General features: G+C 40.8%; 2 protein-coding genes across 3 annotated transcripts; one reads left to right on the forward strand and one right to left on the reverse strand.

Moving 5' to 3' along the window:
• The first annotated feature begins 2,159 nt into the window (after window positions 1-2,159).
• On the forward strand, window positions 2,160-12,305 carry nab2 (NGFI-A binding protein 2 (EGR1 binding protein 2)). 2 transcript variants are annotated; one of them, XM_061785732.1, is made up of 8 exons: window positions 2,160-2,618; window positions 2,765-2,824; window positions 4,318-5,232; window positions 5,325-5,458; window positions 7,367-7,418; window positions 8,025-8,139; window positions 8,237-8,422; window positions 12,024-12,305. In XM_061785732.1, exons 3-8 carry the CDS (start codon window positions 4,324-4,326, stop codon window positions 12,119-12,121), a joined length of 1,494 nt encoding a protein of 497 aa, XP_061641716.1. In that variant the 5' UTR covers window positions 2,160-2,618; window positions 2,765-2,824; window positions 4,318-4,323; the 3' UTR covers window positions 12,122-12,305. The 2 variants fall into 2 exon arrangements, with proteins under 2 accessions (XP_061641716.1, XP_061641717.1); XM_061785733.1 differs by lacking the exon at window positions 2,160-2,618 and having other exon boundaries at window positions 2,635-2,824.
• A 3,602-nt stretch (window positions 12,306-15,907) lies between these two features.
• zgc:113184 (uncharacterized protein LOC553745 homolog) lies at window positions 15,908-21,376 on the reverse strand. The gene is made up of 4 exons (XM_061785734.1): window positions 21,214-21,376; window positions 17,973-18,104; window positions 17,623-17,903; window positions 15,908-17,532 (listed from the first exon to the last, which is right to left on the reverse strand). The coding sequence occupies exons 2-4, from the start codon at window positions 18,082-18,084 to the stop codon at window positions 17,356-17,358; spliced, it is 570 nt and encodes a 189-aa protein (XP_061641718.1). The 5' UTR covers window positions 18,085-18,104; window positions 21,214-21,376; the 3' UTR covers window positions 15,908-17,355.
• Window positions 21,377-26,179: the final 4,803 nt, after the last annotated feature.

Here is a 26,179-nt window from a genome sequence, read left to right on the forward strand (position 1 = left end):
TTTTTGTGACATGTATGAGATTCTTTCATTTCAATGTCCATCCATCCATCCATTTTCTGAGCGGCTTCTCCTCACTAGGGTCGCGGGCTCATTTCAATGTGAACAGTACAATAATTTTTTTTTTATACCCGAGCCTCTTTCATATGTGGACATAAATCGCATATGTATGTGACACAAGTGCAGTATGGATGCAGATGTATGACAAACATCACAAGTGTTGGACAAAACAGACACGCGTCAAACGCAAACAGCAGACAAAGGAGCACAAAACAGTCAGGGGCGAAAAGATGATGCTTCAGAACTGATAAATATAAAAAAATGTTGGCTGCGGTTGCACAAAATCTTTGAAATGACCCCAAATGCGTCATAACCTGACGCGAGAGACATCTCGTGGTTGTGCGCGTGCGCAATGTGACGTCCTGTTTTGTGCAGATGCATGTGAACTCACCGACCCCTTCTGTCCTCAATAGAAGCAGTATTTGTTTCTGTAATGTGAACGACTACATCAAAAGATTGGATTAAAAAAAAAAATTATAATAATAATCCAAATTCGGTGAGTGGCCGACTGGTTAGAGCGTCAGCCTCACAGTTCTGAGGAGCGGGGTACAATCCCTGGCCCTGCCTGTGTGGAGTTTGCATGTTCTCCCCGTGCCTGCGTGGGTTTTCTCCGGGCACTCCGGTTTCCTCCCTCATCCCAAAAACATGCATGGTAGGTTAATTGACAACTCTAAATTGCCCGTAGGTGTAAATGTGAGTGCGAATGGTTGTTTGTTTGTATGTGCCCTGCAATTGGCTGGCAACCAGTTCAGGGTGTACCCCACTTCCTGCCCGATGATTGCTTGGATAGGCTCCAGCATACCCGCGACCCTAGTGGGGAGAAGCGGCTCAGAAAATGGATGGATGGATAATCCAAATTGGGCACCATGCCCTGCAGTGTGAATGTAGCCTTAGAGTCTTCAATTAACCTTCCACGCATGTTTTTGGGATATGGGAGGAAACTGGAGTACCTGGAGAAACCCCCATGCAGACATGGAGAAACATGCAAACTTCACACAGGGGAGGCCAGATTTGAACCCAGGTCCTGAGAACTGTGGGGCAGATGGGCTAACCAGTTGTCCACTGTGCCGCCCTGGATCCACTATTGTTCAATTTATTTTTTAAATGAGTTTGGTTACCATAAAACCCAATCTCAATCAAGCTGCTGCTCCTCCGCATCAAGAGGAGCCAGATGAGGTGGCTCGGGCATCTGGTTAGGGTGCCTCCCTGACCCCTCACTGGTGAGGTCCCCACCGGGAAGAAGCCCTGGCCACACGCTGGAGAGATTACGTCTCTCGGCTGGCCTGGGAAAGCCTCTGGATCCCCCCGGAAGAGCTGGACCAAGTGGTTGGGGAGAGGGACGTCTGCGCTTCCCTGCTTAAGTTGCTGCCCCCACGACCCGACCTTGATAAGCGGAGGAAAATGGATGGATGGATGGATGGATGGATAGACTATCTCAATATTATTAAAGGTGAAGACAATTTGCAATTTTGGTAGCGGTACAGTTTTTAGCAAGAAACATGAATTAGACACACATGATTTGCTTTAGTGGACCACATAAAATGATGTGGTGGGCTGGATTGGCCCCCAGGCTTTAAGTTTTACACCTGTGATCTCAGAGATTGCATGTTCAGCATGATAACCATCAGCAAAGTCAGTCCAGTATAGAAAATGTTCTGGATGACACTAATCTGTCAGTCAATCATTTTCATTTCATATTCAGTCTCCTTTTAGATAAATGTTGCTCGACAGCATTAATGAGCACGCCTAATCAGATTTGATTAGAAAACCTTGAGTTTCCTTTAAAAATCAATATTTTCTTTGACACACTTTCCTACCAAATCCTCCCACAAATCAGGTCCATTGATTGCAAATGAGATTTGTCAATGGGCACACACCAAATATTCAATCAATCAATACTTTGTTTATATACCACACCTGTAAAAAGCAACAGAAAGTGCTACACAGAACAGCTGGCGATACCAAAATGGAAATAAATACATAAATAACATAATATATATATATATATATATAGAGAGAGAGAGAGAGAGAGAGAGAGAGAGAAAGAGAGAGAGAGAGAAAAATTTATATTGATGTGGATATGGATATAGGTATATAATTTGTAATGCAATTCCAAAAGAATTCATCATCGAAATTCTGAGAAATGGGGATGTGTACTCATGATGGGCACCTTACGAATGTACGTCCTTGCCAGCCTTCACAAACACCCCATCAAACTATGAAAGCGTGTTCAGTAACATCAAAACGTGTCCTTGACAGGGGGTCGTCAGGAAGCATTGGAATACCCCTTTAAAGCTTCATGCATCTCGAAGACGCACAGGGTTAATTCCGAGCCCCCACCACCACCACCCACATCTACAATTTGAAAGCCGCCTCTCTACCGGGAGAGGAAGGCTCTTTTTCGGTCAGATGGCGCGCTGCAGTCCGCCCCCGTCATTCTCCAGCCCACACAGACACACAGAGAGAGAGAGAGAGAGGCAGCCAGCGACCAATACGGTACGCCGGAGGAGGATTTCTGCCAGTGATCTCAGACTACGCCAGTCTGACGCTATTGCTTCGAGGTAAAAGACTACATTTGAAACATGGCAATACACGCAGCAACGTGTTTGCTTGCAACATAGGTTATTCATGGCGCATGAATGTGTTGAATACTTCTTTTGACTACATGAATGATGATAGTCTTGTTTGATTGTTTGTTCTTTGACAGAAACATCTGTTGCTTGAGAGACTCCTGAGCACCTTCACTCTGCTTCCTAACCCGAAGAAGGTAAGAACCATGACGATAGCAACACTTTCTTAACTAAATGGCTGTTCATCTGTGGTGGGAAGTTAAAAGTGTAGTTACTGTACTGAAGTAGATTTTTCATGTATCTGTACTTTACTTGAGTACTTATTTTTCTGATGACATTTGACTTTTACTCTGTACATTTCATATCTGTGTTTTCTAGTTCTAGAATCAATTGAGGCTTCCTACTGTTTTTCAAAGTCCGTGGATGACAACACGTTAAAAAGAACCGAATAGAGGGAGGTAGTCAAACGTGGTTAAAATCTTGACTGACTGAGATCTTGGGGTCTTATAAGGCTAAAAAAAAACAAAAAAAAAAAAAACGACAACGACATGGTGGAACGTGAACCAGGGACCCTAACCCTAACACCCTAAAAAATGCCGGTTTTGGGGCACTTTTTCAGTCCAGGGGAGCACTTTGCTCCTCCTAAAATTATTTTTGTGGGGGCGGGGGTGGGGGGGCTGATCAACCTTCTTCTTTGGTTGGTGCTGCTGAACATTTTTTTTTGCCCCCACACAGAGGGGCACTTTGCCTAAAATAGGGGCACTTCTAAAAAAAAAAGTGCGTGTGGGGCGGGGGGCCCCGTTCCGCAACCTCTGTTAACAGCAATGGCAACAGATTCAGAGAGGCAAGATATTCCCCATCTATGGCCTTATTTAAGAGAATTCTTTGCTGTTTTCGACCAAAAGTAGGATTCGCGGGAATGCGTTTTTTCTTGTGCTAGCCTAAAAATCACAAACTTCTGGGATTCAGAAATTTATCATTTAATCTGAAAAAACTTGCAAGTATGGTGTATTTTTTTCATTTGGTATTCTTAACTAGTTTGGCATTTCTTGTTCTGTTCGCAACATTAGCAAAGCTAAAAGAACAGGTTTTGATCGCATAAAAGCTGAACACTAGCTAGATCTTTAACAGCAACATGAGAAATGTAATGTGATTGTTCTTCTTGTCAGTACAAGAACTGTGCAATTTAATAAAAGAGGGAAACATTTGTGTGCAGATTTTGTTTTTGTTGTGACAAGTTATATAAACAAGTATTATTTGTGCATAATTGACAGAAATAAGAAATGTTTAGTTTTGTACTCAAGTACTTCTCAGCCTACTTTTTTACTTTTACTTAAGTACAGGAGTTGAATCAGTACTTCTACTTTAACCAGTCTTTTCACACAAGTAGATGCTACTTGTTGACAGAGTGTGAGTACTTTGCCACCTCTGCTGATAATAATAATAAGTGACGCATTGTAGTGGAAAAGTCAGAATGGTTCCAATATAATAAACTAGCTTCAAAAGTAACCATTAGATAAGATTAGACTAGATTAGATAGATAGATAGATAGATAGATAGATAGATAGATAGATAGATAGATAGATAGATAGATAGATAGATAGATAGATAGATAGATAGATAATAGCATTTACAAGTCCTGCTGCAAGTAGGTCAATGTGTCTCATTTGCCCTCATCTTTTGTGTGCAGCGTGCCATGTCTCTGCCACGGACACTTGGGGAGCTGCAGCTCTATCGGGTGCTGCAAAGGGCCAACCTGCTGGCCTACTACGAAACCTTTATCCAGCAGGGTGGCGATGACGTGCAGCAGCTCTGCGAGGCGGCGGAGGACGAGTTCCTGGAGATCATGGCCTTGGTCGGCATGGCCACCAAGCCACTGCATGTGCGTAGGCTGCAGAAGGCCCTCCGAGATTGGGCAGCGAATCCTGCCCTTTTCAGCCAGCCCGTCTCCAGCCTGCCCTCCCTCGGGGGGATCCCGCTGTTTAAATTGGACAGCACAGGTCCAAGCGGATCTGCGGGTGGACCGAGGAAGTCTTTGAGCAACGGGCAGCCGGGGTCACCGTCCGAGCGGGAGGATCGGGCGTGTCTTACTCCCATGCAGAGTGGGAGCCCCCGGAGCCCCTGCTCTCAGGCCTCCCCACAGCCGCCAGACTCACATTACCGGGAAAAACTGTCCCCCATGGACCCACACTGGCTCACCCCAGAGCCTGATGGGAACGGCACCTTCGCCTCTGCACCAGGAATCGAAGAGGATCCGCCCAGCCCGCCACATCTACACGTATGTCCCCTCGGTCCCTCCACATCTCCAAGCTCATCTTCTGCCCCCACCCCTCTGTCGGCTTGGCCCGGAGGACAACTGGACGGGGAGACGAGCCGTGCCGTGGCGGAAAGCGTGGAGAGACTCCTCAGAACTCTGCCACGCTCCGATCCGACGGAGGTGAAGAGTCTGCTGAGGATAAACAAGAAAATAGCAAAGACCGTGGGACACATCTTCAACATGGGCTCACAGGACGTGAAGAAGGAAGAGGAGATTCGCAAGTATAGTCTCATCTACGGACGCTTCGACTCCAAGCGGAGAGAAGGCAAGCTACTCACACAGCATGAGGTAAAACAGCCCAATCGCGCAGTTGTTTCATATCCGTGTGTCACCTGGCTTCGTCATGTTCACAGCTTCCATCTGTCTTCTTCTCTCCTCAGTTGATCATCAATGAGGCTGCCGCCCAGTTCTGTATGCGCGACAACGCCCTTTTACTTAGGAGGGTGGAACTTTTCTCTTTGGCTCGGCAGGTGGCGAGAAAATGTGCCTACACCTCCACTCTCAAGCATGCAAGGTAAAAAAAAAAAAAGCATGTTTGTCTTTCAGCGACACAAACAATGCTCCTGCTGCAACACAAAGGCAAGGAATGAATAGGGCAATGTTTCACAATGTTAATTGCACCAAGGCACATATTTTACAAAATTTAGGGCACACTACCAATCAAAAATGTCACAAAAAGTATATATACACTACTGAAATAATAATAATCTCATCCCGATTTACTTACAAATTGACTTAGTGTGAAGTATGGGCTTGTTTAGTTGAACACAAATACTGTTGTATGAATGGCAACAGGTGAATTCACAGGTTCCTTGGTGGTCCTGCCATTTAATGGAAGAGCATTTAATTATGATTGTCACGATACGTCACTTGCATCGATAGATGAACAATGATACATTATTTGTATTAAATCAGAATCACCTTTATTTGGCAAGTATGTCAAAAACACACAAGGAATTTGTCTCCAGTAGTTGGAACCGCTCAAGTACGACAACAGACAGTCAATTGAGTTAGAACACTTTTGTGACATAAAAACAACAACAGTCACTGAGCAATAAAAGGTTACCAGTAATGTGGTAATGCCGGCACTATTTATTTATCTATTGACAATTGTGCAAAAAGATGCATAGTCCTCCAGCAATTAGAGCAGAATAGATAGGTTATAAATAATTTTGGACCAATTAAAAGAAAGTGGATAATTTCCCACTGCACATATGATAACACTGGTCAACAACAAATTTATTGTTGAAGTTTTTATAGCTGATTTAGGACAATTCTGATGTGCTGAATCCAAATATCACATTGGTTTTGCTCAATCAGGTCAACATTTTGAACTATGGCCACGTTTTATTATTACATGTACAGGTATTTTTGCTTTAGAGGTTCAAATAAACAGTGGTTCATGCCCTGAATTTTAAATAACGATGACGTAACATTCAATTGAAAGGTACTTGCTTTTATCAATGTGGACTATTCAATTTACAATAAGCAAAGTTTGTAACATTTGATTAATAAACGGTTAACAACTTGGCATAAAACCCTGACCTGTAAAAAAGAAACAGATGTCATTTTCTGATTCAGCGATGCAAAATTGTCCTAAATCAGTTGAAAAAACCTGGGCAACTTACAAAAATATATATTGTAACACAGTGTAATCTAATGTGCAGAGGCATAGCGGTTGGCAATCATTGAAATATCCAAAAACAACATAAACCCCATGTGAACCGAAACACAACATTAGGTGTCAACTCATTAGGTGTACTTGTTCCAGTTTAATGAAATCCAATACAAGATGTGGACAGACAGTATTGCCCTTACGAAGATAGCAACAGTACAATAACACTACACTAAGAGTCACTATCTTTGTGTTTGTCAGTCCATCAGTATGTTAGTAGGCCACTTGTTGGTTCACAAAGGATGATCAAAGATGGCTGGAATGTACCTTTTTTTATGGGGAGACGCTCCATTGTGACTCTGTTGACTTGGTTCGAAACTTCTGGCTCAGGCCTTCATGTGTGGAGTTTGCATGTTCTTTCCATGCTTGTGTGGGTTTTTTCCGGATACTCCGGCTCCTCACAGATTTCAAAAACATGCATGCTCGGTTCATTCAAGAGTGTTAAGAGTGTGGATGTGGTTGTTTGGTGATTGTTATTGACTGACAACCAGTCCAGGTTACCCAAAGTTAGCTGGAATAAGCTCCAGCTCACCTGTGACCCTATACGGACAAGCGTTATAAAAAATAGATGGATGGAATAACTCTCTAAAAGTTTCAATCAAAACTAAGCATCATCATCTTTGTAAAGTTAAAACATTGGCTACAACGCTTGTAGTGAATATAGGTGCACTGTAGGTAACATTTTTATATGCATTGGTTTAAATGTCAAAAAGGTCAAATAAACATTTTGTTTGTCATTCTCTGCAGGTCAAACGTGGAGGAGAACAGTGCGCCGTTCCAGAAGAGAGCGAGGCTTGAAGTGAGTTGACAAAAAACCCTCCTGTGAGAGTGTTTGTGATTATAACATCTGTGTTCAGCAATCCCTCATTTATCGCGGGGGTGAGGTTCTGCACAACCCCCGCAACTGATGAAATCTGTGAAGTAGCAACCACATATTTAAAAAAATATATTTATACATACTTTAAAACTGTATGAACCTCCCCAGACTCTTATTAATCTTCGCCACACTCCTATTAACATCTACCATACTCTTTTAAACACTTTCTATACTCTGAAACACCTTTTAAAGTCTTTAACATACAGTAATAATGCACAGTTGTGCTGTACACTATGTACATTTGATTCCTTGTAATATGTGTTTTAATGAATTTTTCTTTTTTTTTTTTTTTTATAGTTTTAATGTTTTAGGCTAAAAAGTGTTTATTTTACCACAAAAAAAACATAGCATGAACTCAAACTCTGTGGTGAATTACAGTATGCGCAATATCAATATGAAACAAAGATCTGCAATGCACTGAATCTTCAAAAGGTGAACCATGATATAGCGAGGGAACACTGTATATTTGGAACTGAAATAATAATAATAAAAAAGGTTCTTAACAGCTAAATGTGTTTTTAATTCCAGGTGACTGTGCCTGAGAGCACTTCGTCACTCCTCGGAACGGACGGCGCTGAGGCCTTAAACCAGAGGACAGATGAGGACAGCTTGTCTGCAGAAAGTCCAGACAGCGTTTCACATGGTAAACACCAAAAGATGTTATTCTGACTTTTACTCCAGATGTCCCTCCTGCCTCTAAAACTCCATGAACCATATTCTCTTACTGTCTAACCTGTCAGACATGGGCTCACAGTGCAACCAGTCACCATCGTCGTGCCCCCCCACCGACAGCTCCAACCAGACCCCTTGGAGTCGCCATCTCATGCAACAAACGCTTATGGACGAAGGGCTGCGATTGGCTCGCATGGTGTCGCATGACCGGGCCGCCAAGGTCAAATTAGGGTCAGATGGAACTCACTCCACAGGTGACTTTTCAAACATTAACTTATTATGTTTAATTTTGCCAACAGAATAAACGACTGTTTTGCAATATTTGCCCGTCTCTTTGCAAGTTTGAAAAAACAATGAGAGTCCCCAAACTGTACAGTATGAATATATCGTGTCCATTCTTAGCTTACCAGTTAGTATACCTTCAACAAAACAGGGCACAAAAGAAATCAAGCCTTTTTTATAGAGTGATCCAACAACATTACTGCATCAGAGTTGTAACAGAAGGCCCAGCATTCATCCACCCTTGCCTTTTACAAGCAGCAAAGTGAGCTAGCGGTTAACATACAGTATATGCAGCGCAGTTCTGATGTTTGAGGTTCAAATCTTGGGTCTAGCCTTCCTGTGTTGAGAATGCAAGTTCTCTAGGTACTCTGGCTTCCTTCCACATTCCAAAAACATGTAAGCTAAGGTAATTGAAGACTCTAAATTGTCCACAGGTATGAATGTGACTGTGAATTGTTGTTTATCCATAAGTGTCCTGCGGTTGACTGGCGACCAGTCCAGGTTGTAGCCTGCCTCTCTCTGCTCTAAAAAGAAAATGTCAGTTGTGACAAGATCAACCTCACTCATGACCCTGGTGAGGATAAACGGTTACAGAAAATGAATGGAAGGTGGAAAAATTACTGCTTTTACACTACAGGCAGTGTAAAAGGGGCACAGTTTAAGGGTATCATGTTGATCATTTCGTTGTTAGACACTGCGCAATTGTTATGCAGTTCATCAGGTTTTACACATATCATAGCAAATGTTTTCAACAAATATGCATTTTACCTATGCTGTCATTTGTCAGCATCACAGTGGCTAAAGTTTAGCCTCAATAATAATGTGTGATATTCTTATAATGTCTTTTAAGGTTAATGTTAGTTGAGTAGTTTTGACAATAGAGCTGAGTTACCTCGAGATGAAGTTATCCTAAAACGTTAACTACAATGGTTATGTAGTTTACTTGTTCTAATTTTGCAAGTTGACTTGCCCTTAGCGGTTAGCAATTTGTTGGAGAATAACATATGACATGCTTACACATGGGGCAGCACGGTGAACTAGTGGTAACGACCTTCCCATGTGGAGTTTGCATTTCCTTGTGTGGGTTTTTGACTTCGCCTTTCTCTCACATTCCAAAATTAGGCATGACTGTGAGGTGTTCTATCGAAAATGTGTTTCGACTTATTATTACTTTGTTCCTGAGACTGCACTAGTTCTTCCAAAAAATCTATACTGTTTAGGTTAGTTAAAAAAAAAAATACTATTTTTAACCTTTCCACACTAAAGTGTTTTAACTGACTAAAGTTGCAAGGTGCAATTAAAGTTTCAATACAGACAGACACATTCCGAAGTCCAAATTAGAGAGGATAGTGTTGCATTGTCAAGTAAATATGAGAGGCGTTAGGTCTCTTCCTGGTATCACACTGCCTTATTAGGAAGAAGTGATGTGTACAAGTTAGTTGTAATAGCCAGAGCGAGGAAAAGGATTCCAGCCAAGACATGAGCGGGCGTGGATGGAGGGAGAGAAAAGGGAGGGAGGTGGTATAGGAAGTACTCTGTGGGCGACAGCATCAGACCCCCACCACCAGCAGCGGCGTCGCCACCTCAGCGGCAACTGACGTCAGAGTGCGTTGGCTGCGTGGGCCGAGGGGCGGGGAGGATGGGCTGTGGGGGCGATGGAGTGGGAGGTAATTGGAGGGGCGTTGCATTGACTCACCAAGTGACAGTGCACCAAAATAAAACCCGTGGGCTGCGAAATGGCACAGTCTTTTTTATTCCTCCTCTCCCGCAACCAAAAGGACTGCAGAAATAACAACAATAAAAAAAAAAAAGTGACATACGTTTCATCTCTGACGTCAATCTGCTTCAATTCTTGTCTTTCACTCCAACTTTAGTTCACTTCCTCCTAACATGTTTTCCCATAAGTCCTCATCTTTTCTGGCCCAATCTAGTCAGGATCATCTATGTATGTGAATGTTCCTGTTTGTCATATGACCAGTAAAATTGTTTCTCATATGACCAGTACAATTGTCAGACTTTGCATATAAGGGTATACACAAGTTACTGATTAAATATTTAGTTAACATGAACCTTCATTACTTGCTCATGTGTTGACTTTATGACTTTTTTTTTCTGTTATTCAACTGCAAAGATGTTCATCAGGCAACTTATGATGACTTCACTCCATGTGGGGGTGTTTCTTGCTGAATTCCCCAAACTATTATTCAAAGACTTTAAAACACATCACTTCGTGGCGGTGACTAAGGTTTAGCCTTTAATGCAGTCCAGTCATATTAAATAGAGTACTGTATCAAATCAGAACCCAAGGGGTGTATTAGAGAGATCTCACTTCTTTAATTCTTTGAACTTCCATTTATGGACTAGAGAAGTGTTTGCCTGCGGCGTGTCGGTCCCCAGTGATTCTCAGATAGTAGAAAGCCATTAAAGCAGCAGGAGGGAATAACTTTTTGTGTGATTTTCTCTCGGGCCACTACAAGTAAAGCGAGAGCATAAATATAAATTGCATGGCAAGCAGGCTAAGGTGAAGGAAGTCAAACACAACCGTCAACATCCAATTTGTGGGTATCCTGAAAAAAATATCTCCATATAATGGAATTATAAATAATATGTTCCAAGGTGATTGGCTGGCGACCAGTTGAGGGTGTACCCCGCCTCTCGCCCAAAGATAGCTGGGATAGGCTCCAGCACGCCCGCAACCCTAGTGAGGATAAGTGGAACGGAAAATTAATGAATGAATGTTCCAAGGTCAAACAGTCACCACCATTAAAGTATTGTTAACTGAACAGTATTGTTGTTAACTGAACATCCAGTTTTAACATCCAAGGGGATTTGCAATTTTAAAAACAACAGCAACACTTTTTGTCATATTTGTTAAAACTGTCAGTATGACCTGACAGTAGTCCATGAGTAAAATGATCTTTAAAAAAAAAAAAAAAAAAATCATCCCACACTGACCCCATCTTGTGCCTCAAATTTGAAAAGAAGCAAAATAACGAATCAGAGACAGAAGGCTCATGTACTGCTGTCGGGTCAAACTGACAGTTTTAACAAATATGACGAAATTATTTTTTTTTTTTCAAAAAATAGTTAATTCCCCTTTAACTGTAAAACAAGTGTAAAAAAATAACTGCTAATGTGAAAACAATAAAACACTGACATTTTGTGGCACTTCGTGAACATTGACTATTCAGTCTATCTTCAGACGAAAGGAAATAAAACCAACAATCACTTGGTCTGTATCTAAAGAAGCAAAGTTAATGAGACAAAGCACGAATAAACTAACCAATGTCATTTCACGGTTTGATCATTTTGGTATTTTTACAAGCACAACAGTAACATTAGCATCAATGCTAGTGCTAGCAACATGAAAAGCGTCCTGGCTGGTCCAGATACTATTTTAGACCACTAGAGTAAGTTAAATGTTAGTCACTGTGGGGATGGCAGTGACGTTATTTTCTTTATAACAATCCTCATAAAAACCAGTGTACCCAACCTATCATATTTAAAATTATGTAATGTAGCTTTAAATCCGGAGAGAGATGTGTTTATTCTTTCCATTTCCTGTCTCCTTAGAGCATGCCAGTAAATTTCCGCAGCGGAGCTCGATCACAGTGTGCCGGAGCATCAGCCCAAACATCACCAAAGAAAACACCAATCACAGAGGGAAGTAAAAAAAATAATAAAATAAAAATTTCCAATCCACACGGCAAAGGACGGGCTCAGGACACCACTGACATGAAGAGCAGCCAATGGCGATAACATCACCATCAACTTCATATGATGACTATATAAGCCTACAGTGAACTGTTTGGACATGTTAATGGACATTTTGTTATTAAAAGCATTCATCCTGCATATTGGATCCATCTATTTATTATGAGCAATGTTGCATGTTAGTGGTGCTTTGATATGAAACGCCCCAACACACAAGGGGGCACTACAACTTTGGAAATGACCCCCTTTTTAATCACCGCGTAGAACACTGCAAGAAGAAAAGTTTTATTAATATTTTCAAGCATCTAAAATATAGAGCAGTTTGCTGATCTTCATTTTCAGGAAACACTCAAAAGAGAAAAATGCATCAATGATGGTGACTTGCATCCTGTTAGTCTTAACATCTGTTTTTAAATACAACATAAAAACAGATTTTATCTTTATTTTTTGTATATACACACACGATATATAATGCTTTTGACATACTGTAGGTTTTTGCTTTATTTTTTTATTTTTTTTAATCCTTTATACAGTTTTTTCTTTTTAAGCTCAGTAAGAACTTTGCCTTTTGGGTTGAAATCAGGTTTGATGAGTTAGAGACGTTTGGCTCAGCTGCACTTCACTTTCATCTATATTTGTTTTATGTGTTGTGCCAAATATGCATCATCAGAACAGCATTACACGCCAATACATTTTGAACTAAGATTGAAGGTGACTAAGGTTTAAAAATATATCAATACAGGGTTTTGATATGCCAATATGGTGACACTATAGCAGTGTGTCATGGAGATGAATGACTTTTTGACTTAACAACTTTTTTTTTTTTTTTGTAATTGTTGTTTTAGCCTTTGAATCTGCGTTCAAACATACACAGGCAGAATTTTAATTTCTATAATATCTAGTTGCATTAGAGCAGGGGTGGGCAAAGTATGGCCCATGGGACACATATTTACAATATTAGCTGCATTAATTTACCCTTTTAATCCTTAAATTAATGAATTAAAATGCATTAATTTTCCTGTGTGGCGTTTGTATGTTCTCCCCGTGGTTGCATGGGTTTTCATGGGTACTCCGGCTTTCTCCCACATTCCAAAAACATGCTTGTCAGGTTAATTGAAGACTCTAAATTATCCTTAGGTGTGAATGTGAGTGTGAATGGTTGTTACATAAGGATATAATCATAGATATTGACATAAAAACGTGCATTAATTACTATATTGTTAAAATTAAGAATTTAACATACACATTAAAAAAAATATCCTCATCTAAAAATACCGTAGTCCATCAACCTATTTTACAAATCAAATGTGGCCCGTGAGCAAAAACATTTGCCCATCACTGCATTAACATGTTTGACTCTGAAACTTAAACAACAACATGCTTATAATAATGACACATACAGCCTGGGCTGGACGTTCATTCTACCTGCTTGTTTTTGCAGCCTTGGTGACAGTTTATTAATTTGCCAACCAATCCTTTATTTTGTTACACACACACACACACACACAAAATAAATTTGATTGCCGATGGCTGCAATGTGTTGTATTGCAATGCACACATACTTGTGTCTGTTGCAGAAGCTGCTGTCATCTTGTTTGTTGTGCCGATGCTCTCCTGCAAGCCGTGACTCATGATGATGCCACCAGAACTCACACACTTAGATGGAGATGTCCTTTAAAGACACATGGAAACATATGTGGAAATCTTAGATAATGTAGTTGTGTTTAAATAAAAACAAAATCCCATGCAAACTGTTGCCATCATAAAATGTTTAGTAACTGTTCAGTCACATTTTAACATTCTTTTTCTGTCATACACATTTGATGTATTAATTTCCATCTGTTCATCCATCCATTTTCTCCAGCCGACTGTTCTGATTAAGGTCGCAAGGGAAATGGAGCCTATCCAAGCTCACTCTTGAGTGAGAGGTGGGGTACACACTGGACTGGTCGCCAGCTAATCACAGGGCACGTATTGTATAGACAAACAACTATTCATACTCACATACCCACCCATGGGCAAACTGGAGTCTTCAAGGAACCTAACGTATGTTTTCGGAATGTGGGAGGAAGCTAGAGTACCCAGAGAAAATACACACAAGCATGGGGAGAACATTCAAACTCCACACGGGACGGCAGCAAACCACTATGTTACCGTGCTGCCCCATGTGTAAGCATGTTAGACTGTATGCTATTCTAAATGAACTGCGTACAAATTGCAGCTAATATCGCGCCAACTCTCTAAATTAGCACTGGTCCACTACATAAACAACTAACATAGCTAAAGTTCTAGAATAACTCAGACATCAAGCTAACTCACTGTTGTCAAAATGATTAAAATACTATATGATTATCACACATTATAACTGTGGCTATTGTCATGATCTGTGATTTTCTTTTTTCTTTTTTTTTTACTTTGTTTAGAATAGATTTCAGCCACATCCACACGGAAACAGGTTTTAGTGTATCTGCAAAGGTTCTTGAACGTTTCTGCATTCCATCCACACAAAGGCTGCGTTTTGGGAGCTCAAATCCAGTCATTTTTTAAACCCGGTCCCATCGTGGCTAATCTCAAAACGCTGCCTTCACGTTTCCGTGTGTACATCACATTCACTTCTTTTTTGATACGACGACACGGTTGTGCAAGTTGTGGCGGGACTGTGCATGAACACTGCCAACATTAACACCAACTGGTGGGTTACTTGTGTTGCATTCGTCCTGCATAAGACCTGAGCATGATAGGCATTTCCAGCAAAATCTCCCCAAAAAAATCCAGTCCACACAAATGTCTCCTTCATTCCTCGCTTTGCATTCACTGCCATTGATGTGAGTTTGTTTACATCACAGAGCCTTTTGCCCTCTGTTTTTGGTGACTTCCTGTGGTTGCGTTACATTGCCACACATGCCTGGCTTACATTTGTTTTTCTGTGTCCCTTGTTCATTTCTCTTCAACTCGCTAGGCTTTTGTTTCTGTTCTCGTCAGCCTTGTTCCTTGTGTCTACCAGTCAGCTCCCTCCAGCTACTCGTGTCATGTCCAGGTGTGCCTCGTTGTCTCATCAATTTGTTTTTGTTTACATAGTTCCCTACTTTCTTTCAGTCTGTGTCGGTTCCCAGTTGTTGCTGTCATATAGTATATCACGTAGCTTTAGTCATGTCATATTTCCTGTAGTGGTGAGTGTTTAATTTCATTGTAATTCTTTATTACTTTGAATTTATATTTTGGGGGATTTTGTGAATTTTATGTTTAGATTTTTCTGTGAACCTTGTTTATTAATAAATACCTTTTTGAGATTACGGTTGCTCACCTGCCTTGCCTCCCTGCTCCCCTGTGATTGGGTCCTCCACTTTTGCCAAGTCCACCATGCAAACCCTTAACCCTGACAGCTAAACTTTACTATTCACACCTATGGACAATTTTTAGTCTTCAATTTACCCATGCAAACTCCACACAGGAAGGCAGGAGCTGATATTCCAATCCCGAACCTCAGAACTCTGAGGCAGACGTGCTAACCAGCAACTGTAAATGTATTTCAACACAAGATAATCATATCCATATTCAATTATTTTTCCCTACAGTGATCATGAAAGAAAGCGGGAGAATGAAGGCAGATGAAGACGATGTCATCAATCAGCTGTCAGCAGTGTTAATTAGCGCCTTCATTCGTGTAGGCTATTCTTAGCCTTGGTGTTCCCTCCTTAGCAACACAGCACTGAGCAGCTGACAGATGACCAGTGAAAACTAGATTGCAATGACACACACTTTTTATTTTTTTTTTATTGTGTCGCCATTCCAATAACCTAGAGGTGCTCATTACTGTTTTGAGACTTAAAAAACATTAGAATCTTAAGGCATGCTGTGAAATTCTGTTCGGTCCAATACATTAGGCAAAGCATACATCACAGCAGTGATTCCCAACCACTGGTTTGATAGATCCGTTGTTCATCTATCTGAGTGACATACTGTATAGTGACAGGCATAACAATTAAATGCACTTCCACTAGATAAAAGAAGGTACAATTAACCTGTGTATCCACCTGTTGCCGTTCATACAACAGAATAATAGCTTTGTCTTCAACTAAATAAGCTCAGAATTCACACTAAGTACATTAGTGAGTAAGATCATTATTATTATCATAATTATTATTATATCACTTATTTTTATTTCATTATTTCAGTGTACAGTATTTTTTGTGACATTTTTGTTTGTGACATCTTTCTAATGTAGGCGGACTACTACTCTTAAATCTTTTGACTCATCTATTGATCAACAACCAAAATCCCAGCTATCTTCGGGCGGGAGGCAGGGTCCACTCTGAACCGGTCGCCAGCCAATCGCAGGGCACATAGAAACAAACAACCATTCGCACTCACATTCACACCTACGGGCAATTTAAAGTCTTCAATCAACCTACCACGCATGTTTTTGGGATGTGGGAGGAAACCGGAGTGCCCGGAGAAAAACCCACACAGGCACGGGGAGAACATGCAAACTCCACACAGGGGGGGACCGAGATTTGAACCCCGGTCCCCAGAACTGTGAGGCAGATGAGCTAACCAATCGTGCTGGCCGTATTAGCAATTGCATACACAAATTGATTTTATTAATAGTGTCTCGCTGAAAGAATAACGGCTAACAATATGCATGAAAATGACCTGATAAGCTTAACAACAAAAGGCACATATTTAATGCACTGGGAGAATGTTTTTTTTTCTTTCTTAACTTTCATAAGCAACATTGTTGATTGTCAATTCCTGAAAATGACAAAATGACAAAGCAAGCACAAAACACAATATTGTGAAGATGTTCTTATTCCGCCTGCCAACAGTTGCAATATCTTTAAAAGAGCAGAGGCTGACAGCGTCACTCTGGAAACACTTTATGGTCCCACTCCATTTAGTCCGTGTCCGTCAGGCTTATTCACATGTTGTGTAGTTTTGCTGTATTTTACTTTTATTTAAATTTATCATACAGTGATTAAGGCCTCCTGACACTTACAGTATATGACAGTTAAGAATGTTAAGATGTATACTTAATTCAGGCTTTATGAAGGCAACAATTTGATTTTGCCTTTATAAATTTAATAATTGTCAGTTTTGATGAAGCCGTTTGCGATGTTTTGGATAATTCACGTGTAGAGGTTGAATTAGGAATTTTAAAGAGGAAACCCAAGCTCATCTTTAGTGATGGTAACTAGGTGACATGGTTGTGGAGATGTTGCAGGAACTCCCCCCTGGTTGTTGTGTGTCCCGGAAAAACGGCCTGGCAAAAGTCGCACACGTGAGATTGCAGCGTCACATCGGACATCAGCAATCTGCCTGGAAGACTCGGGAGGTCAAAGCCAAGGAACTGGCAGTCTGACAGAGACATCTGAGGCAAACACAGCACATTTTTACAGGTAAATAAGGGAAACAATGTGTTGGTGCAAATAAATGCCGTCCCCTGATGTGGTTCATTTACCCTCGAGTTCTGGTGGCTCCCGCCTTCACTGGGAGGATCACAGGAAAACCTATTTGTTAAAGAGTCCTGTGCTAATGACATCTTTTGTTGTGCTTTGTCATAAGACGCCTTCATGCTGAGCTTGGACATATCTTCAGCTAGGAGATGAGATGTGTTCTCATTTGGAGGGCGTGCATACAAGTCAGACTGTGCTGTGGGGTTGTGTGCACTTATTGTGTTTCCCTGGAAATGCACTGGGATTTCTTGGATACGCTTGGCAGACAAGTCTCCATTTGAAGCACCTGCAGACAAACGCTTTTACTGAGTCATGATGGATAGCGAGACCTATTTTCTGGACTGTTTTGTTTAACCTTTGGCCTCCTGTAGGGTTGTCATAAGTCGGTGCAACAGAGCCGCCTGCCTAAGACAAAGAGATTTCAGGCGAACAAACTCCTGGTAAAGTTCTCTGTATGCTGCCTCCATCTTATATCACCAGTCTGCAGCTGTGGAAAGAATATGGCTAATTAGATGAGGGTTTTAACACATTTACACAGTCCACAGTCCATGGACATAGCTACATTTAGACATAGTAACATGTGAACAAACATACAGTATGCCTAATATGTGGCAAACATATTGGCACGCCTGGTCACACCTACAGGAAGTGAAAATTAATTAAAATATAGATCTTGTTCCTCATTTGCTATACTTCCAATATTGTAAGACTTTTAATAAGTTTATAGTGTGTGTAACATGCGGCATGGTGGACGACTGGTTAGAGCATCTGCCTCACAGTTCTGAGGACACGGGCTGCAATCCCCGTCCCCGCCTGTGTGGAGTTTGCATTTTCTCCCCATGCCTGCATGGGTTTTCTCCGGGCACTCCGGTTTCCTCCCACATCCCAAAAACATGCATGGTAGGTTAATTGACGACTCTAAATTGCCCGTAGGCGTGAATGTGAGTGTGAATTGTTGTTTGTTTGTATGTGCCCTGCGATTGGCTGGCAACCAGTTCAGGGTGTACCCCGCCTCCTGCCCAATGATACCTGGGATAGGTTCCAGCATGTCCGCGACCCTAGTGAGGAGAAGCGGCTCAGAAAATGGATGGATGGATGTGTGTAACATAACATAACATAACAGTGCACAAATGCATGCTTGGATGAGGTTGTCATGCTCATCATTTTTTGAAAAAAAAAAAAAAGTACCGGCATTACCAGATAACTAGCAACCCTTTACTGCTCAGTGACTGTTTTTTTTTTTTTTTTTTTGTCAATGTCTTTATGTCTCAAAAGTGTTCTCTGTCAATTGACTGTATGTTGTCGTACGAGAGCGGCTCCAACTACCGGAGACAAATTCCTTGTGTGTTTTTTGGACATACTTGGCAAATAAAGATGATTCTGATTCTGATTCTGATTCTGATCAAACACCTTTGAGATGAACTAGAACAGAGGTCGTGATAACGTCAGTGAACTCACAAATGTTATTCTGGATGAACAGAATAAACATCCCACAGACACTCTAAATCTTGTAGGAAGGCTTCTCGCTGTATGTGCAGTGACCCGAGTGACCACGTGGCCAAATACTTTGTATCGTGGATCATAATTCCTATTATCTTGTCCATACACTAGTGAAGAAATATATGAAAAGATAATGCTCTTCTAGATTTATGTGCTTCAACATGGTACGCATTGAGGGAAATTGTGCTACATTGGAAGTTTTTTTTTGTAACTTTACTTTTATTGACAACACTTATTTTTGGGAGCACCTAGAGTGATAGGGATATGATATAATTAACAAAAGAGCCGAATGGACTGTGACTAAACATACAGATTGAAGTGGGTTTGTATATTGGGGGAAACACATCGAGTTCATCTTACGTATATGACATAATGTAGATATGGACATTTTTAGATGTTTATTAATGCAAAAAATAAAATCCATCTTTTTTTCTCTATCGCTTATCCTCACGAGGGTCACCGGTGAGCTGGAGCCTATCCCAGCTGACTTTGAGCGGGTACACCCTGAACACGTGGCCAGTTAATCACAGGGCACTCAGAATCAACCATTCAGACTCATATTCACACCTTTGGACAGTTTAGATTCTTCAATTTGCATGTCTTTGGAACGTACGTGGGAAGAAGCACAAGGAAGGCCGAAGCGCGGATTCGAACCCCGACCTCAGAAATGCGTGCGATGGATGTGCTAACCACTTTTATCCACCATGCCGCCTCACGAATAGCAACAATGAAAAAATATATTTGAGGACACATCTACTGTATAGGTACAGTATGTACTCTACTAGCTTACAGTATACGGTATAAGCTAGCTGTATCTGCGAGCATTCACATAGCCAACAATAAAATGGGGAAGAAGGGCTAAGCTTCCATGTCTTTTCACACGTAGCAGGTTAAATGATGATGATAACAAAGTCACCTTTAGTCCATCCATCCATTTTCTGAGCCGCTTCTCCTCACTAGGGTCGCGGGCGTGCTGGAGCCTATCCCAGCTGTCATCGGGCAGGAGGCGGGGTACACCCTGAACTGGTTGCCAGCCAATCGCAGGGCACATCGAAACAAACAACCATTCGCACTGACAGTCATGCCTACGGGCAATTTAGAGTCTCCAATTAATGCATGTTTTTGGGATGTGGGAGGAAACCGGAGTGCCCGGAGAAAACCCACGCAGGCACGGGGAGAACATGCAAACTCCACACAGGCGGGGATGGGGATTGAACCCCGCACCTCAGAACTGTGAGGCTGACGCTCTAACCAGTCAGCCACCGTGCCGCCACCCTTAGTTTCATTGGAATTCTGATGCAAAACCAGTGTCATGATCTAAGTTGTAGACTAAAAATTAGACTCAAACATGACATGGTTTTTCCAAATTTGACCTGAAAGTACCACCTTTTGGTGGAATCTTTATGAGTTTATTGAGTATATATGAGATTTTGTAAAGGTTAGACAAGGTTAGACTCATAATATATAGTTAAACGTAACGTTTAACACATTAAAGAACATCCACTTTTGAACAGTTTCATTTTCATAATTTCGGACTTTTTTTATGGAACATTAATGCCATCACTTATCTAGGTTGTCCCGAAGCAATATTGTCTAAATTGTGCACATTTGTCATTAGGTCAACATGGGATCATGTTTTTAACATGTTTGTGTTATTTATTTACATTTTATCGTGTTTTGTTATCAGTTTAACTTTGTGTAAAGAACAAATATGTGGTTAATTCCAAAATACCTATGGTTTTAATCCTTTTTTTGTTTTTGTTTTTGTGGAAACATCCTAAGGTCCTGTTGATGCAATCACTCAAAATTAAGAAAAGTAATTCAAATGTAATCAAAGGTAATTAGTTATATTACTTTGACTAAGTAATTGACATAGTTACACTAATATTTTATTTTCAATAGGGTAACTTGAAATTGTAACCAACTACATTTCCAAAGTAATCTTCCCAACACTGCCCAAATGTTATGTACACTGACACTCAGTGAGCAGCTAGACATGTACACTGCATCATGCTGAGTATTTAAAACATTTTGGTTATAGTTTAAGTTTACAGTAGTAGTGTCTTTTGAGTGTGTATCAGTAAACGTTTACTGACCAGTCACACGATCATCTGCCGCAGCTCCAAGCAATCACTTCTAACCAGCTACGTTAATCTCATAAAGGTCTCCTGTAATAGCCAAAAACGTTTGTTATATAAATTCTGGACATTGTGGTTCTTTCTCTCGTATCACCTTATACTGGAAGCTAGAAAGAAAAGGGAAGTGGCTAAGGAGAATGAGGAAGTGAAAAACATTTTGTTGAAAGGGAACCTCATGCGTTAAATAAGACTACGGAAAATATTTTCAGAACATCATAGCAAACGTCATGATAGCAATGTCAGTCAGTATTTTGGAAAGTTGTCATCATTTTTGGGGCGAAAAGAGCTTTCTATTTTTTTCCATGCATGAAATATAGCATACATACAGAAAACCCTCTAAACGTCTCTGTTAGGTCCAAATGTATTTGGACCATGAGAGTTGTATATAACTATGTGACTTTTGAGTCCCTGAACATGGAGGTAATTGCTGAATGATAAGCATCACATTTTTGTCAAACCTTTCTCAAAGAAAACTGGAAGTCCACTCTTAAATTATATCTTGATTTTTTTAAATATGGTGGCAAATCCATTTTGGTGGTATACAAAGGCAAAAACCCCAAGACTGTCATTATTCTAATGACTGTAATCACTTGTCAAATTGTACTACGACATCCTTCATTCAATATCAGACCTAAAATACAACAACTTAAAAAAAAGTGTGTTTCAAGAATAATACTGGTAATAATGGTGCATTAGTGTTTTTTTTTATATATTTAAATTTGCCATTATAATCATATTTTGTTTAAATTGTCATCTGTTCTTTTTTGGTTTGTGATTTTAGATTTGAGATAAATATTCATTTGTACTGGCCTGCAGTTTACTAATGAAAATAAGGAACTCAGTTTGTGTTCTGCTTTTCTTTCACCTCTGTGCATCATTTCCCCCTGTTACACTCTAAAATAGTTTACTTGAACACACGGAGATAACCTTGCTGATAGGAACTGACTGCAGATGAAGCAGGTGTGCTAATAGAGATCAGAAGACTTGGTCTCAGAAAGGCCTTAGGTAGAAGCAATTATTACGAGCTTAAACCATCCAACTCTCACTAATGTTAACGCTTCTTGTCATTACAGTTGGACAAAAACCCAAAGCTCAAACTCCCTTCATGCATGATGTCATGTGAGACTTAAACTGCATTTTGCTCCTTTTGTTGGGTACTATAGTGATGCAAAGAGTCAAAATGTGATGATGACTATACAACTGAAAATAGTTATTTAAAGTTATTTCAAGATAAGAGAGTTGCACGTTACCTATAACATTACATTTTATGACTGTAGGACTGATTTCCATTATTTTTTCCAAATCCGCAAAAATCCATCCATCCATTTTCCGTCCCACTTATCCTCACTAGGGTCGCGGGCATGCTGGAGTCTAGCCCAGCTATCTTTGGGCGAAAGGCGGGGTACACCCTGATCTGGTCGCCAGCCAATTGCAGGGCACATAAAAACAAACAACCATTAACACCGACAGGCAGTTTAGAGTCTTCAATTAACCTACCATGCATGTTTTGGGATGTTGGAGGAAACCAGAGCACCTGGAGAAAACCCACGCAGGCACAGGGAAGACATGCAAACTCCACACAGGCGAGGTCGGATTTGAACCCGGGTCCTCAAAACTGTGAGGCGGAAGGGCTTACCAGGATTTCACTGTGCCACCAAATCTACACAAATTCCAAACATATTTCTTTTTGTCAGACTGCATGATTAAGATAGGATCAGGTGCAGCTGGTACATGAATGTGAGTCACTGTCATTGAGATTTATTAAGACGAATGGATGGATGTGCTGCTTGAGGCTGATGTTGGTTTAAAAATAAACCTTATTTAATGCATCGGAGTCCGGTGGGTGGGAGATTACTTTCTCTGACATCCATCCACTTGAGTGCCACCCCCCAAACCCTCCTCCCTCTAAGTTTGCAGCCAGCACCTTATGATCCCAATGGACTTGCCAGTCCGATTCACTTATGTAACTCTCTGTTTAAGGAACATGGAAGCCTAACTCTAATGACATCTTTTCAAAATGGCTGCAGCGTGGGTGGCGGTGTGGAGGAGCAACACATTCAAAAGAACAGACTCTTTTTTAGAACACATAAAGATGGACTTGTGTGAATAATTTCAAGACTGTGCAATATTTACAAGTTTTATAATGGTTTACTAGAGTGACCCCAACCAGCGTGCCATGGCATCTTAGCGTGCTGTGTGAGATCATCAGGTGCCGCAGGAAATCATCAAGCTGTACTTAATTTGTTGGGTAATTATTATTTACTTAATTACAAATATGTCTGTGTTCATCTGTCTATGCCAGCGACGTATAGCGGCAGGAAGAATAATTAAATGCCCTTCCATTAGATGGCAGAAGATACAGTAAACCTGTGTATCCACCTGCTGCCATTCATACAACAGAATAAATCATTGCTTCCTGTGAGTATATTTGGTTTGTGTTCAATTAAACTGGCCCAGTTTTTACAATAAGTAAGTCAGTTTGTGAGTAAATATTTCAAGTTAAACATATTTATGGATGAGGGAAGCAGCCATTTAAACTGCACCTTTGGGTTTAATAACAATGAACTGTAGAAAAATTATATTGTCCAACAGACTTTTTTGTTGTTGAAAACATTAAACTGCACTGACAAGTATTTAAAACGTTTGTTAATGCTGAACTTTAACTATTTTCAATCGTATTTTCTACAGTGAAAATATGTTCATGCTCATTCTCGTTTAAATTTGAAAATAGACGTGACAAACAAGTTTTATTTTGAAAGTCCCTGCTCTTTGCCAGACTGTTTCTATTAATATGTCTCTTAATATATTATCTTTTGATTATATGTGTAACATCATCAGGTGTGTCAGATTACTATTAGTGTGTGACATGTACAAGCCACACATTCCAATAAAAATTAAGATATGTAGATAACAAAAAATATTTTAAAATGTCATTTATACTGAATCACTGATGGATAACGCACATAATAATTGCTGAGGAGGCAGCTGAGTTGCACTCCCACTACACGCTTCACCCCAAGTAACATAAGCCCAAAGAGCACAGATGCTGATAAACGAGCTGGCGAATGTATAATGCAAATTCACATACCCGCTAGTATGAAGACTTTTGACACAAAATATTTGCGCCGCTATTTTTAACAGCTGGTCTTGTTTCCAAGGACTTGTTCAACACATTGTCGCCTCCAACACTGCTGTAGGGCCACTCAAAAAGAAGAAGAAGAAGAAGAATGCCATTCACATTGCATGCTAAAGAGTCTGTTTATTTTGGATTTATGCAGATATTTGATTGTGTCTTATCGGTCAGACCACCAATCGTGTTTGCTGGTTTCCACACCATGTGTTTGCTCTGACCTTGAACCCCTCCTTCCATACACATACACTCTGCCACCCTTGCACTTGGTCCTTGTGTTAGGGGCTCTCTGAAGTGTGTGTATATGTGTGTACATGTGTGTAATAGTGGTGGTGGGGGGCGGGGGGGGCTTTGCTGTGAATAACTTCTGGGCCAGGAACTGTCATCTGCCAGTGCAACACGATCTAGCCTGTCAATCTTGTTTTATAATTGTAACATTCTCATGTTTTTTGGCTGAGCAGAGAGAAGTTTCCAACATAGTGAGAAGCGCAGACGAACACATATTGAAACAGATATCCTTTTTATCTCTCGCTGTGCTTCTCTAGCAGCAAGTGACATTACAATAAAAAAGGCGTTTTTTTTAACAGGTTATCTACACTCCATTAGGTACACCTGAACAATTGACATTATAATTTTTTTTTTACTTGAATTAACTTTTTCTTAACTATCAGTTCCACAGGATTTTATAATGTTAGTTAAAATCCACGTAAAGTGAAAATAAATGTCTTCTAAACTGGAGACACCACAGAGAATAGTTTTGTTAACCACCTGCCAAACTTGAAGGATTGAAATAATCGGCAAATGTCAAAATTGTGAAAAATCAAGCCATTTTCTCCACTCTCAAACACCGTGGCAATGTCCACTCAACTGTCCACTGTCAATCAAATACCAATACTACGACCGAGAAAAATGTATGCTACTTCATCTAGCATTTATATTTTGTCTCCACATAGCTACATGTTTGAGCCGCGCAAATATATCAGGCTTAAAAGCCCCCTGGTGGCTGAATTCCACAATGTCTTCGATGGCTTTTCTACGCTGACACAATGAGACACTCTAAAGCGGCCATACCAGCGCGAAGCCCCTGCCCACACACTGGCTGTCAGATCTGGCTTTTCTTTTATTTCATTTTCCCCCATCTTTCGTGTGCAAACTCGCAGCCGACAATGAGGCACTCTAATGCGGCCATGCAGCCTGAAGCTCCGGTCCATACGCTGACTGTCAAGTTGGACTTGTTTTCCCCCTCCTCGCACGTCTGCCTTTCTCTGTGTGATGTATGCACACTCAGTGCCGACAACAAGGCGCTCTCATGCACCAGTCACAATATGTAATCCTATTGGTCGACATCAAGGTGCACTGTCGGAGAGGTGTTGTTGATATGTCACACTACACGGAAGATATCCAAAAAAACAAACATGCTAGATTTTTCATTTTGCCGTTGTTGAGCTATCGTAGAGCCAAATCATTGGTCGTGGATTATGTCACACTACAAGAAGTTTTGTCGTTCCCGCCAAAATATGTCGGGCCTAATCTGGGAAATGGCCCGCAATAGCTAATCAAGGCAATATCGGGGCTAAAATCCTGTAGTCTAATCTAGACATAAAGCGACCACGCCAGCCGACTAGCCTGAGGAAGTTGCATTTTCAGGTGTTGGCATAGCTAGCTAGCTAACAGCATATCACAATTGCGCTGAATAACTGCTGATGCAAACGAAGATACTGAAGTACTTATTGGGTAGGGGAGGGACTCTTTTCATTTTAGCCAAGCCCAAAAAATAGGGAAAACTGAAAGTGA

This window comes from Phyllopteryx taeniolatus, chromosome 9 (assembly GCF_024500385.1).
Source record: "Phyllopteryx taeniolatus isolate TA_2022b chromosome 9, UOR_Ptae_1.2, whole genome shotgun sequence".
NCBI classification, from domain to species: domain Eukaryota; kingdom Metazoa; phylum Chordata; class Actinopteri; order Syngnathiformes; family Syngnathidae; genus Phyllopteryx; species Phyllopteryx taeniolatus.

What these genes read in the sequence shown, in the direction of transcription:
- nab2 (XM_061785732.1), top strand. Translation starts at nt 4,324, where the DNA reads ATGTCTCTGCCACGGACACTTGGGGAGCTGCAGCTCTATCGGGTGCTG. An exon ending in TCCACTCTCAAGCATGCAAG is followed by an intron (nt 5,459 to 7,366) that starts GTAAAAAAAAAA and finishes CATTCTCTGCAG; the next exon opens with GTCAAACGTGGAGGAGAACA. An exon ending in AGATGGAACTCACTCCACAG is followed by an intron (nt 8,423 to 12,023) that starts GTGACTTTTCAA and finishes CTGTCTCCTTAG; the next exon opens with AGCATGCCAGTAAATTTCCG.
- zgc:113184 (XM_061785734.1), bottom strand. Translation starts at nt 18,084, where the DNA reads ATGGAGGCAGCATACAGAGAACTTTACCAGGAGTTTGTTCGCCTGAAA. An exon ending in AACCCTACAGGAGGCCAAAG is followed by an intron (nt 17,904 to 17,972) that starts GTTAAACAAAAC and finishes GTTTGTCTGCAG; the next exon opens with GTGCTTCAAATGGAGACTTG. An exon ending in GGAGCCACCAGAACTCGAGG is followed by an intron (nt 17,533 to 17,622) that starts GTAAATGAACCA and finishes TGTTTGCCTCAG; the next exon opens with ATGTCTCTGTCAGACTGCCA.